The 12,121-nt window shown below is 53.1% G+C and overlaps 2 protein-coding genes and 1 long non-coding RNA gene across 11 annotated transcripts in view; 2 read left to right on the top strand and 1 right to left on the bottom strand.

Annotated features, from left to right (window-relative positions):
* The window catches only part of Top1mt (topoisomerase (DNA) I, mitochondrial), a 25,056-nt gene extending 20,462 nt beyond the window's left edge, over positions 1 to 4,594 (top strand). For 3 of the 5 annotated variants that reach the window (XM_013520030.1, XM_005395761.1, XM_013520028.1), the window contains exons 13-14: positions 3,147 to 3,296; positions 3,734 to 3,915. In XM_013520030.1, the coding sequence (XP_013375484.1) occupies positions 3,147 to 3,296; positions 3,734 to 3,836 (253 nt within the window). In that variant the 3' untranslated portion in view covers positions 3,837 to 3,915. Of the gene's footprint in view, positions 1 to 582; positions 695 to 3,146; positions 3,297 to 3,733; positions 3,916 to 4,411 lie in introns of those variants that run through there. The other 2 variants (XM_013520029.1, XR_001236215.1) reach the window with 2 other exon arrangements.
* Positions 4,376 to 9,901, bottom strand: Znf696 (zinc finger protein 696). 5 transcript variants are annotated; one of them, XM_013520036.1, is made up of 4 exons: positions 8,804 to 9,901; positions 8,224 to 8,424; positions 7,914 to 8,111; positions 4,376 to 5,646 (listed from the first exon to the last, which is right to left on the bottom strand). In XM_013520036.1, the coding sequence occupies exons 3-4, from the start codon at positions 8,038 to 8,040 to the stop codon at positions 4,613 to 4,615; spliced, it is 1,161 nt and encodes a 386-aa protein (XP_013375490.1). In that variant the 5' UTR covers positions 8,041 to 8,111; positions 8,224 to 8,424; positions 8,804 to 9,901; the 3' UTR covers positions 4,376 to 4,612. The 5 variants fall into 5 exon arrangements, with proteins under 5 accessions (XP_013375490.1, XP_013375491.1, XP_005395820.1 ...); XM_013520037.1 differs by having other exon boundaries at positions 8,224 to 8,393; XM_005395763.2 differs by having other exon boundaries at positions 8,224 to 9,901.
* Positions 5,271 to 5,780, top strand: LOC106149806. Its single transcript, XR_001236218.1, has 2 exons — positions 5,271 to 5,362; positions 5,654 to 5,780. It is a non-coding gene; the product is annotated as an uncharacterized LOC106149806 (long non-coding RNA).
* Positions 9,902 to 12,121: the final 2,220 nt, after the last annotated feature.

The following is a 12,121-nucleotide window of genomic DNA, read 5'->3' as shown; positions in this document are numbered from 1 at the left end:
AACACAAGCTATACTACTGGGGATGAAAGCAAGATGGTATGGAGCTGCGGGAGAGGCAGCCGTGGGCCTCGTGTCACAGGGCTAGAGGGTGACTGTGGCTCTTCTAGGTTTTGTTTCGAGCAGCTCAGTTGAGAGAAGATTTTCATAGTATACATTTTTACCCGTTTTTCAAAGTGTACAGTTCTGGGGCTGGGGATTTAGCTCAGCGGCACAGCGCCTGCCTGGCAAGTGCAAGGTTGTGAGTTCGATTCCCAGTACCAGGAAAAAAACGAAAAAACCCCCCAAAAACAACATCATCAAAGTGTACAGTTCTGAGGGTTTCAGTTACCCACCAGTTGGTTTAAGAAAAAAACCCCATGGGGGCTGGGGATTTAGCTCAGCGGCAAAGCGCCTGCCTGCCAAGCGCAAGGTTGTGAGTTCGGTTCCCAGTACCGGAGAAAAACCAAAACCAAAAAACAAAAAAAAAACCCCATGTCCATCAGCACCCCTCACTCATTCCTGACCTGCTTCCCATGTCAGGTTGGTCCACTCTGGATGTTTGCAGAGGTGTCTGCTCCTCTCACTGAGCACGTTGTCTTCCAGGTTCACTGGATTGTAGGGTCTCTCAGAACTCCCTTCTTTATGGCCAAATAGTGTTCTGTGGGTGGAAGACCTCACTGTGTATCCACTTTCTGCCACTAGACACCTGGCTGCAGTGAGTGACGTTCACTTGTGCTTAGGCCTCATTTGGTGTTTTTGTTCACCTTTGGTAAATCCTTAGGCGTAGAGCTGCTGGGTCATCTGGTTATCTTAGTTTCATTTTTGTTGCCAACACAAAATACCTGACACCCACAAGTTAAAGGAGGAAAGGTTTATTTTTAGCTCACATTTTGTAGAAGTTTCAGTTCATAGAGTGGCATGGCAGAGGGGCATCGCATAGGAGAAACAGTCCATAGCAGAGCAGGCAGGAAGCAGCAGCCTGCCTTCCTTCTTTTCCCCTTATATTCCATCTAGGCTATAAGCCTATTTGTTGGTGCCACCCACACCCATGGTAGGGGTTCCCATATCCACACCCAGAACTATACTTAACAAATTAGCAGACTGATTTAACTATCACACCCTTAATCCACATTCATACACCCCAGATCCAGCCATCTCTGAAAAGCCCCACCTATGGCTGCGTGAGGCTTGGGAGGGGACATCTAGATACAAGCCAGAACATCTGGTAACTCTATGGTCATAAGTTGAAGAAGATATTCCAGTTTTCATAGAGATGCACCAGCTCATGTTTGCATCAGTGCTGTGTGAGGTTCTGATGTATCCAACTCCTTGCCAATACTTCAGGGATGTGTCGCCTTGCTTTTGTTTTGTGTGTGTGTGGTACTGGAAACCGAACCCAGGGGTTGGTCCACCACTGAGCTATATCCCAGCCCCTTTTTAATTTTTATTTTGAGATAGGGTCTTGCTAAATTGCCCAGTGAGCCTCAAACTTGCAGTCCTTTCTGGGAGAAGTCTTACAATTACTGAGTCAGTCTCTTCACCTGTCACAGGTCTGTGAGCTGTTCTGTTTCTCTCGAGTTAGTCCTGGTGATCCGTGTCTTTCTGGAAGTTTGTCAGCTAGAAGATTTGTTGGTGTCTGGTTGCCTGTGGCGGTCCCTGTTACCCTTTGCTGATTGCAGTGGTTGTGCTGTTTGTGGCTAGTGTCCCGAGGTGCAGAGGTGTGTCTTTAAAAGTGGTAGATGTCAGATAGCCCAAAGGGCATTGGATGAGGAGTGTGGCTGCCACTGCTCCTGCCTTCTGTGGTGTTCTTGCTTATGCTGTCTGGCAGCCACTTTTAGTCAGCACCGAGCAGATGACCCCACATAAGGCCTCTGCAGTAGGCACACTGGGCTGGCACAGCCTTTGGCAGCAGTATTCCCATGTGCATGTCTTTATACACATGGTCAAAGGTGTGCAGGCAGACTCCTAAAAGACTGAGCTCCAGGAGCATGTACTAGAGTTATGGCTGTCAGGGAAGGTGAGGGGTTCCTGTTTCTCTCTCTCTCTCTCTCTCTCTCTCTCTCTCTCTCTCTCTCTCTCTCTCTCTCTGTCTCTCTCTTTGAGACAGGGTCTTGCTATGTAGTTCAAACTGGCCTTGAACTCACTATTTAGCCCAGACTGGCCTTGAACTCAAGGTGATCCTCCTGCCTCAGCCTCCTGAATGGTGAGATTACAGGTGTGCATCACCAAGCCTGGCTTTAAATTTTTCTATTTTTTTATCTTTTATTGGTGTATATCTGAAGTATATAGTGATGTTAGAAATTGGTACATGTGTAATACATATCTTGGTCATTTTCTATCCCTTCACCCGTCTCTCTGTTACTTCTTCCTGCCCCCATCTCCACAAGTATGCCTTCTTGTTTCCTACTCTCTCACCTTTATTTTATTCATTCCTTTATTTATATTTTAGGCTTCTCATATAAGAGAAATTATGTGGTATTTAACTTTCTATGTCTGACTTATTTCCCTTAGCATGATGGTCTCAAGTTTCATTCATTTTCCTCCAAATGTGGTGGCACACGCCTGTCATCCTAGCACTCTGGGAGGCTGAGGCAAGAGAATCCCAAGTTTGAACCCAGCCTGGCAACTTGGCAACTTAGTGAGAACTTGTCTTAAAAAAAAAAAAAAAGGCTGGAGATGTAGCTTAGCGCAAAGGCCCTAGATTCAATCCTTGGTGTGTGTGTGTGTGTGTGTGTTTGTGTGTGTGTGTGTGTGGTGGGCGTAGAAGTAAGGCTTGAGTATCTTCTTAGACACCACGAGATTGCTTCCATTGCTTTTGCCATTTGATTGTTGGACTGTTGGCCTTCGTCTCCTGCATTAGGCATCTCCCTCGCGGCTACCCTCTCAAGAGCCCAGCTTTGCTGTCTGTCCTCCCTGCTGTGGCTCAGTAGTATCTCTTCTGGGTCTGGATCCTTTTGGCTGCTGGTGCCTGGGCGAACTCAAGTTGGCTTTTAGTCTTTGCTCCTGACAGGACACCTTACCTTGCGTGATGCTTGGGGAGGTTGATGATGACCAGGGAGGGTCATGGCTAGAGCACGGAGAGAGGACATGGGGCAGAGAAGGCAGTGGTGGCTAGGAGCATGGTCTCCACACCACTGTAGGACCTAGGCCCCCTTCTCTTCCTCCAGTATCCTGGAAAGGAAGCAGAGGCTGTTGCAGAAGCTGGAGGAACAGATGGCCCACTTGAGTACCCAGGCCACAGATAAGGAGGAGAACAAACAGGTGGCCTTGGGCACATCCAAGCTCAACTACCTGGACCCCAGGATCAGCATTGCCTGGTATGTCAACCTGTCCTTGGTTCTCCGTGATAGGCACAAGTCCTTTCTGTGACAGGGACCTACCTGACCAGGTGTCCCTGATGTCGAGTTCAGTGCCCTAGGCTCCCCCTCCCCTGAGCTTTGGGATGGGTTGGAGGTGCGGACCAGCAGTGGCCTGGAACATGGAGGCCATGTGAGTGCTCAGTCTGCTCACTGGGAGTGGGAGGTGACCGGGCCAGAGGGGCTCCAGAGCACCTCACAGAGTGGCTCTCGGCTGCGGCAGGTATGAGATCTCACGCCTCCCTGACACTGGGAGGGACATTGCTCAGCCGGGTGTCCAGCAGCAGCAGGGGCAGGCTCCACACGGGGTCTCTGATTTCCCTGCTACCTTGCTTTAGAGTTGGATGGGATGTGGGGCTGATACCAGCGCCCCCCCCAGGCTGACCCTGTCCCCGCAGGTGTAAACGGTTTGGGGTTCCTGTGGAAAAAATTTACAACAAGACGCAGAGAGCGAAGTTCGCCTGGGCCCTTGACATGGTGGGTGAAGACTTCGAATTCTGAATGACTCTGACTGCACACGTGGCTGACTCCCTGGTAGAGCACTACTGAGTTTTGTAAATAAAATATTCTGCAAAGCGTATGGTGTTGTGATCTAGATCAAAGGCCCGGACGGAAGCCCCGTGCTGGGAAGTGGCCCGGCTTGCTGTCTGCCTCATGCCTGTGGTGTCCCAGCCCAGCCTTCAGACCCATGGGTCCTGTGTGAGGGAAGAGCAGACTGGGAGCCTTGGAGGCTGAGGCTGGGCTCAGACTGAAGGCCTGGCCGCACTCCCGGCATTCGAATGGGTTCTCTGCCTGGTGTGTGCTGCGGTGCCGGAGGACGTTGGACCTGTGGAAGCAAATGGTGCCTCTTGGCTCCACCCAGCGATCACTTCTTAGTCCCTGTCCCACTCAGACTCTCCAGAGCTTTAGTTTTTGGTACTGGGGATGGTGCCTGGGACTCACACGAACATGCTGTGTTGTCCAGCCCTGGGCAACATAGGCAGATCCTTCCTCAGGAAAAAGAATATTTAACAGGCTAGTTCCTTTCTAACCTCTGTGCATTTTTTTTTTTTTTTTTTCTTTTGTGGGTTGGTCAGAATCCCGCTTTGCTGCTGGAGTAACCTGGTCTCATATTGCTGGTCTCAAGTAAATCCTACCGCCTCCCACCTGTGACCCTCCTCACATGGCTTCCGAACGAGGCGTGGACCACACTCAGGATTTCCAAGCAGCGGGGGGCGTTATTGTTTTCCTTGCTGTCTGTATGAGGACACGGGCCTCCAAACGCCTCTCCCCCGGACTCACTCGGAGCCGTGCACCCGGCGGTGCTGCAGGAGGTGCGAGCTGAGGCGGAACGCGTGGCCGCACTCCGCACACAGGAAGGGCTTCTCGCCCGTGTGAACGCGGCGGTGCCGGAAGAATCCGGACAGTGCGCGGAAGCAGCGTCCGCACTGGCTGCATTCGTAGGGCTTCTCGCCTGTGTGGATGCGTCGGTGCTCGCGGAGGAAAGAGCTGCGGCTGAAGGCGCGGCCGCAGTCCCGGCAGGCGAAGGGCCGCTCCCCCGTGTGCACGCGCTGGTGCTGCAGGAGGTTGGAGCTCTGACTGAAGGCCTGGCCGCACTCCCGGCATTCGAACGGGTTCTCTGCGTGGTGCGTTCTGCGGTGCCGGACGACGTTGGAGCTGTGGACGAAGGTCCTGCCGCAGTCGCTGCACGCGTACAGTCGCTCGCCCGTGTGGATGCGGCGGTGCTTGACAGCATCAGAGCGCTGACCAAAGGCCTTGCCGCACTCAGTGCATTCGTAGGGCCTCTCTCCCGTGTGCACTCGCTGGTGCCGGATTAGGTTGAAGCTCTGGCCGAAGGCCTTGCCGCACTCCTGGCACACGTAGGGCCGCTCCCTGCTGTGGCTTCTCTGGTGCTGGAGCACGTGTGTGCTGTGGACGAAGCCTTTCCCGCAGTCACCGCACTCGAACGGCCTCCGCCCTGAGTGCGTGCTCGGCTGCTTCACTGCATCCGAGGAGCACTTGAAGCTCTGGCCACAGGTGGTACACAGGTAAGGTTGTCCTCGGGCTGGGCCCACCTTCCCAGCTACTTCTGTCCTGGGTGCACTGCGCCCACCTCCATTCTGCCCTTCAGGTACCTCGAAAATGCCCCTTCCTTGGGGCTCCTCTCTGGGCCTCTCTATAGCTTCCCGCAGGGCCTCGGGAGACCCCTGTAGTGGTTCTGGCACAGCCTGGCCACTGTATCCTCCTGCTGGAGTTTTCTGCTGGGTGCTGTGCTCTGCCTGCCCAGCAGCTGGGGTGGTACACCCAGCAGCCTGGCCACTCTGTGTATCTTCTGGAAGGAGACATCAGACACGCTCAGTTGTAGACACCAGAAAACCATCACACAATGCAATGTTACAAGTGAATCTGCCAAGCTACGGTCATGACAGGGGTAAGAATAAAGTCACTCCCAGCCGATGCCTATTATTTTGCTTGTCTGGTTCCAGTTCTGCTTCCCACCCCACTTCCTAAAACCCGTGTTCACAGGCATGGACAAGGGACCAGAGTGGGCTCATGGGAGTCCTACATTGTGACCCCAGAGGAAGTAGAGCTCCCAGCCTTGGCCTGCCTGGCTCAGGAGTGGAGGAACAGACAGACTTAGGGCATGTTCTTATCTCCCCTAGCGACCTGGAAAGTGCAGGAAGCTTATTGGCAGCAGAACAGAAGGGATGGGGAAAGATGTACTGGAAGAGGTAGGACACGTGTCCCACTTCTACCTGATTTCTCTGACCTTGAATTCCCTGGGACAACTCTTACCCCATGAATTTCAAGGGCTTCTGTTCTGTGTAGGAGGAGTCCTCACTCAGGTGAAAGTTCCCAGGGAGTGAGCAGCAGTCACCTGGGACTGTGGGCCTCAGCATCCCAGGCTGAGTGCGGACAATCCTTGTCTACCCCAGCTCACGGTCAGACCATGTAGTCATTTAGCAGAGGTTTTCATGACATCATAGCAAAATGCTGGGATAGCAGAGTGCTGGTTATTAACTATGGCCTTCCTAAGAGAAAAGGAAGCTCTAGTAGGAGGTGGCACAGGGGAGGGACAGAGTCTGCCAAGGAAAGGCAACCACCAAGCAGGTGGACCGAGAGCGGAACACTGTACTGGATTGGGCCTTCAGGTCCTAAGGAGCTGCCCCAAGGAGGGATATGTGTCCAGTCAGCAGTAGTGGCCCCTGTACTGGGCTTCCCTGCACAGGGGGTCCTTCCCAGTGACCCCTCAAGGTAGCCCTAAGGGCCCCTAAACATAAAGCCAGGGCACATCTGACATGGCTGGAGATAGTCTTGACTGTCACAAGTGGGGAATGTGTGCTGCCATCTGGTGAGTAGTGGCCAGGGATGCTGTTGAACCTTGCATAGCGCACTGGACGGCCTCTCAACAAAGACTCTTCTGTTCAAGTGTTCCCAATGCAGAGGTTAAGAAACCCTGAGATCAGGCTGAGCATGGTGGCACAGGCCTGTAATCCCAGCACTCGGGAGGCTGACGCAGGAGGATTGTTGTGAGTTTGAGACCAGCCTGGGGTACAAAGTGAGCTCAAGGCCAGCCTGAACTGCATAGGTAGACCTTGTCTCAAAAAAGACAAGAAGGAAGGAAGGAAGGAAGGAAAGAAAAGAAAAAAAGAAATAAAGAAAGGAAAGAAAGAAAGAAAGAAAGAAAGAAAGAAAGAAAGAAAGAAAGAAAGAAAAAGAAAAGCAAGCAAGCCTGTCATCTTCCTGGGCAGACCCTGTGGCTGCCACACCTTCTAACTAAGAAATCCATCCACTCGAAGAACACTGTCGCCAAATGGAGGGAGGCCAGGAGATCTGCTAGGCCTGGGGTTCACATCCCTCCCTCCCTCTGCCTCTGAGGACTCCAGCTGCTTCCCAGGCTCCTTTTGGGTGGCCCTGTTGTGAGGCTCCCTCCCCTTGGGGTGGCTCTGCTGTGATGTGCTTGCTTTTCCTCCACTGTTCTCTGCATGGTGGCACTAGCTAAAATAATCACTTAGCCCAGAGCTGCAGGGCTGTGTAGAACCCATGAAGACAGATCTGGTCGCACTGAAGATCTGACAAGGGAAGGAGAGCATGAACACCCCAGGTTTGGCGCCCCCAGGAGGCATGGAGGAGTAAGTGCATTGGAGGTACAGGTGCGGTGTGTTGGCTCCGTGGGTGTTCTGAGTGGCCACAGCTCTTAAGGACTCAGGCTCCCGGTGCTCAGAAGAATCAGCAAAGCACGAATGTGCAGTAGCTTTGACAGAAGATGGCATTGTGAGGACTAGTCATGTAATGAAGTAAGAGCAACAACAAACTGAAGTGAGTCCTCAGCTTGACAGCCCTCACACACGGCCTTGTGTCTCTGGAACTTAGCAAGAGGGCAGATGGCCAATGGGTAAGAGGCTTCCAGCAGTTCTATTCATCAAACTCCCCTGGTCACTGCCTGAGGGCAGGGAGCTAGAGAGAGAATGAGGCACTGATGTGCGTGTGTATGGGGGGGAGGCCGGCAGAGGCAGCAGGAAGTGGTGAGGGCATGTGGGGCAGGGCTGAGACTGGGAGGAGGCTTGGGGGCGCAGGCCTGAGTCGGGTGACACTCACCAGATGGGCAGATGGCTGGGGGCCAAGTTCCTAAACTGTCCCCTTCCCTCCCTCCAGGAGGGTCCTTTCCCAACTCCTCAGGCTGACTGCGTGTGTCCCTCGTGCCCCCACCTGTAGGGGACTCCATCAGGGTCTCTCTCTCCTTGGCATCTGGAGATCAGGCCTGGCAGTTCTCTGCCTGCTGCACCTTGCAGAACACTGGGCAGAAGAGAAAAAAGGAAGAAAATGACAGTGAGGGCAGGCACAGGCTGGTGGCCAGTCAGGATGCTTCAGCAGCAAAAGGCTGGGGACCCTGAGGGAGCAGCCTCACCTAGCTCGGCTTGTGTCCTGCTCAGCGCTCCTGAGGTCCTGACCAAGGTCACCCCAAGGAGTGATGTTCGAGGCCCTGCAGCAGGTTCTGGCTGCTGCCTGCACCCTGCATGCAGATGCAGAGCTGACGGCAAGGTCGTGATTCTTCACAGACTTTCAATCCCCAGTCGTCTACAGAAATTTCCATACATTTTTCTTGATACTTATAAAGGATTGAATATAAAATCAGGAATCAAATAGAACAGGGTATCAGCACAGGGCACGTTCAGACAGCGGAATTATTTTTCTGATCTTGGCAGCCAAGGTTAAGTCTGACGAACCTAACTACGTGAGAAAGGGTAACGGGCACAGACAAAAAGGGGAAGCACTGGCAACACATAAGAATCCTGACCCACCCGACAAAGCCCTGCGCAGGGTGGCGAGAAGTGTGGCAAACGCCAAGAACGCGGACCACAAAGCAAGCCTCGGCAAGAGGCGCATCCTCGGGCTCCGCCCCGCGGCCGGCCTCGGGAGCAAGGCTGGGACGGCTTGGCCCACAGGGCTCAGGAGCCGAAAATCCCCGCTCCGCCCGCAGGGCTTACCTGGGCGGCCCAAGGTCCAGGAGGGCGGTGCCGCTTGTCTCCGCCAGGCCCGGAAGCGACGCCGCTCCCGACCCCGCCCCATGGCACTTCTTGAGCGCTCTGGGCAGTAGGAGGACTGCAGCTCTGTGCCCGATACCCGCGCTCTGGGGTCGCCCAGCCTTCTAGGGCTCGGGCCCTTGGTCGGGCTAGGAGAGCGGCGTGGCTGGGCGGCTCCTGATGTGGCGGCCGAATCAGCTACTGAATGCACGCAGGAATGAATGAATGAATGAATGAGCGCGCGCGAGCTGCTGCTGCTGCTGCTGCTGGTGGTGGTGGGTGCCCCTTACCCCGAGCACCGCGCCTGCTTGCTGGGCGGCGCCTCCCGCAGGTCCCTCGAGCCTCTGGGACTAGCCTCCTCCTCTCCCGGGTGGTGACAGAACGGGCGCGGATGTGCCGATGGCACTGCGTCCTGGCGCCCTGTTACCCTCCACCAGAGCGCTCCGGAACCCGATTCTGGTGGCTCCCGAGACACTGGATCCGGAGTAGCTGAGACAGCCCTGGCGAAGGCCCTCTGCGACTCTCCCAGAGAAGGTCGCTTGCTCTGGTGTCTGCCCTGCCGCCTGCTGCCTCCACAAACGTGGCCACTTGTTATTGGACTGGAGCGACACAGCTGCAGTTGGAATACTGCCAGTGCCGTGTGTCGTGGCATACCACATGTGGGGTACAGATGGCTCTTCCCTGGCCCGTGGCATTGTGACTGTTTGCGCCACTATATGGCTGCAAGCCATAGACCCTATCTAGGGAGAAAAGAAGGGCTTCAGAGCCCATCCACATGACTAAACGGAAGGACGCGGTGACAGAAGGCAAGATAGGATCCTGGGCTGGGGGGGACTGTGTCAAGGAGGACAATCGTGTGTCACTTCTCTGTTACCTCACCTTGGTAAGTGTCCTGTACTGTGGTTTTGTGAGAGGCTATATCTAAGGTACACACTGAGGTGTTAGGTTCCAAGGGAAACCTGGCATGCAAACCACTCTGACAAGGTTAGGAAAAAAGAATTTGTACAGATGTTAAAAATAAATAAATAAAAGCATGCATACCTTCCATGTGGTGTCAGCTGATGATTTCCTCTTTCTACTGTTCACCCTTTTTCAATTTCTCTACAATATACACTGCTGATACAATAGGAAAAATGGGTTCTGTCAAAAGTTTTATCAAAAATAAAAAGATATTCTGACAAAGATAGGTAAAATAAGACTTCTATTATTTATTTTTGAGACAAGGTCTTGCTCTGTAGTTCAGCCTGGCTTTGAATTCACTCACTAGGTAGTTCAAAGCTGGCCTTGAACTCACAGCACTCCTCCTGCTTCAGCCTCCCCAGTACTGGGATTATAGGCATGTACCACCACACCTATTTTATTTTATTTTATTTTTTGGTTTTTCTCTGGTACCGGGAACCGAACTCATGACCTTGCGCTTGCCAGGCAGGTGCTTTGCCACTGAGCTAAATCCCCAGCCCCACCACCATATCCGCTTTAGAAGACATTTATAAAATGTGGAGTTGGGTCTAGCAGTGGAGGACTATATAACCCCAGCACTCTGGGTGGGAGAGGCAGAAAGATCCCAAGTTTGAGCCCAGCCTGGACAACTTAATAACCTAAGGAGACCCTCTCTCAAAATAAAACATATGTGCTGGGAACATAGCTCAGTGTGGAGGCCTTGGATGCAATTCCCAGTATTGCAGACACTCTGCATGCATGTGTGTGTGTGTGTGTGTGTGTGTGTGTGTATATGTGATTTCTAAGCCTCAGGTGCACTTGGAGTACATAAAGTCCACATGGGCACAGGAGAGTGCACTGACATGGAGGACTTTCTTCAAAAGGTCCCCCTTTTGCCAGGTTCCTGTTCTGCATATGTGCGGCTGGTGCCACCTGATGTTCATTTGTGAGGATGGCACCAATACAGACTCACTCATAGGGTCTGCATCGGATTCTCCCTCCCAGCGGGTAAAGGAATGCATCTAGGGGCCTACATTGTCCTCTTGCCGCCTGGAAACAGCAGCCAGACTCCACTCTTTGTAGCCTATGGTAATGACATGGCCTTGGGCAGCTGGAGACCACGGCTGGTGAGGCTTGCAGAGATGAGAGAGGAGGCTCTGGTTCCCTGGAGCATCTGGGTTCCTGAAGCTGCTCCTCAGATCCCATGAGTTGCTGAGGGTGATGGTGTGGACTGGTACTTGACCTTCGTTTTGGTGGGGTCTGCTCAACTCCAAGAGTCCAGGCCGCCTATGGCACTCAGAACTGGCAAGTCCTTGGAGGAGAAGACGCTGTACAGATGCCAGGCAGGCATGGGCAAGAGGGGACCACATGCTCACTGACTGGTTTGTGTCCCCTACATGCTATCTAGGCTCCACTCATTCAAACCTCCGGGGATGTTAGGGACAGGCAGGACCACTCATGTTGACAAACAGCCACCATTCCTCTTTCACAGACCCTAACCACAACAATCACTTTTTAATATTAATAATCCCAAGAAAGATTGTATTTTGTTGTTAGGGACCAGGGGATATGAAATAATACTTTACTATAGCAGGGATCAGACTGTGTGACTGTGATCCTCTGGTGCACGGCTGGTGTGGCTTGCTTCAAAGCATGAGAGTTTGCAAATAGCTGCTCTCTGGTTGTGCTGGGAGAGCTTATATTCACAGCCTCTTGAGACAAGAAGACTGTGTACAAACTGCAGGCATCCGGGGAAGAACTTTATCTTGTTCTCTTTGAAATGCTCAGGAAAAGCGCATTACCCACCTGGGCTTCTCGCTGACTAATAAAAATGGGCAACACCAAGGGCTCAGAGAGTCAGTTCGCTGCAGATGAACTCCTCCCAGCCCCTCCTTACACCAAAACTCTTGTCTTTATTCCCCGTCATCCCTCTCAGGTATCCAGGGGTCTGATCAGCCCCCAGCGTTTTGTAGATGAGGAAACCTGGGCTTTGTACACAGGAAAGAGGAAAGGGAGAGACACCCCTCCTTGGCCAGATTATGCTGCACCAACAGACAAGAGGCCAGAAATAGGGCCCACTCTGGCTCGTGCTGCATGCTCACCACGTCAGTGGTCAGCAGACTCTGTGCTCCTTAGCCTACTGCTTCCAGGACCCGGCTGACAGAATGTGGAGAAGCCACACTGGCCCTTCATGTTTCCCTTTTATTGGCTGGAGCAAGACGTGGGCACAGCAGAGTTCAACAAAACTGGGGAGGGGCTGGGGATTTAGCTCAGCGGCAAAGCGCCTGCCTGGCAAGCGCAAGGTCATGAGTTCGGTTCCCGGTACCGGAGAAAAACCAAAAA

Source organism: Chinchilla lanigera, unplaced genomic scaffold, assembly GCF_000276665.1.
Source record: "Chinchilla lanigera isolate Chin_1 unplaced genomic scaffold, ChiLan1.0 scaffold00053, whole genome shotgun sequence".
NCBI lineage: Eukaryota > Metazoa > Chordata > Mammalia > Rodentia > Chinchillidae > Chinchilla > Chinchilla lanigera.
Note: the sequence above shows the minus strand (reverse complement) of the source record. Positions and strands in the feature narration are given on the sequence as shown.

Bases quoted from the DNA above. Each gene is read 5' to 3' on its own strand.
- Znf696 (XM_005395763.2), bottom strand. From the start codon at position 8,040: ATGGAGTCCCCTACAGGTGGGGGCACGAGGGACACACGCAGTCAGCCT. The intron at 5,647-7,913 runs GTGAGTGTCACC...GTCTCCTTCCAG, and splicing joins CCCAGCCATCTGCCCATCTG to AAGATACACAGAGTGGCCAG.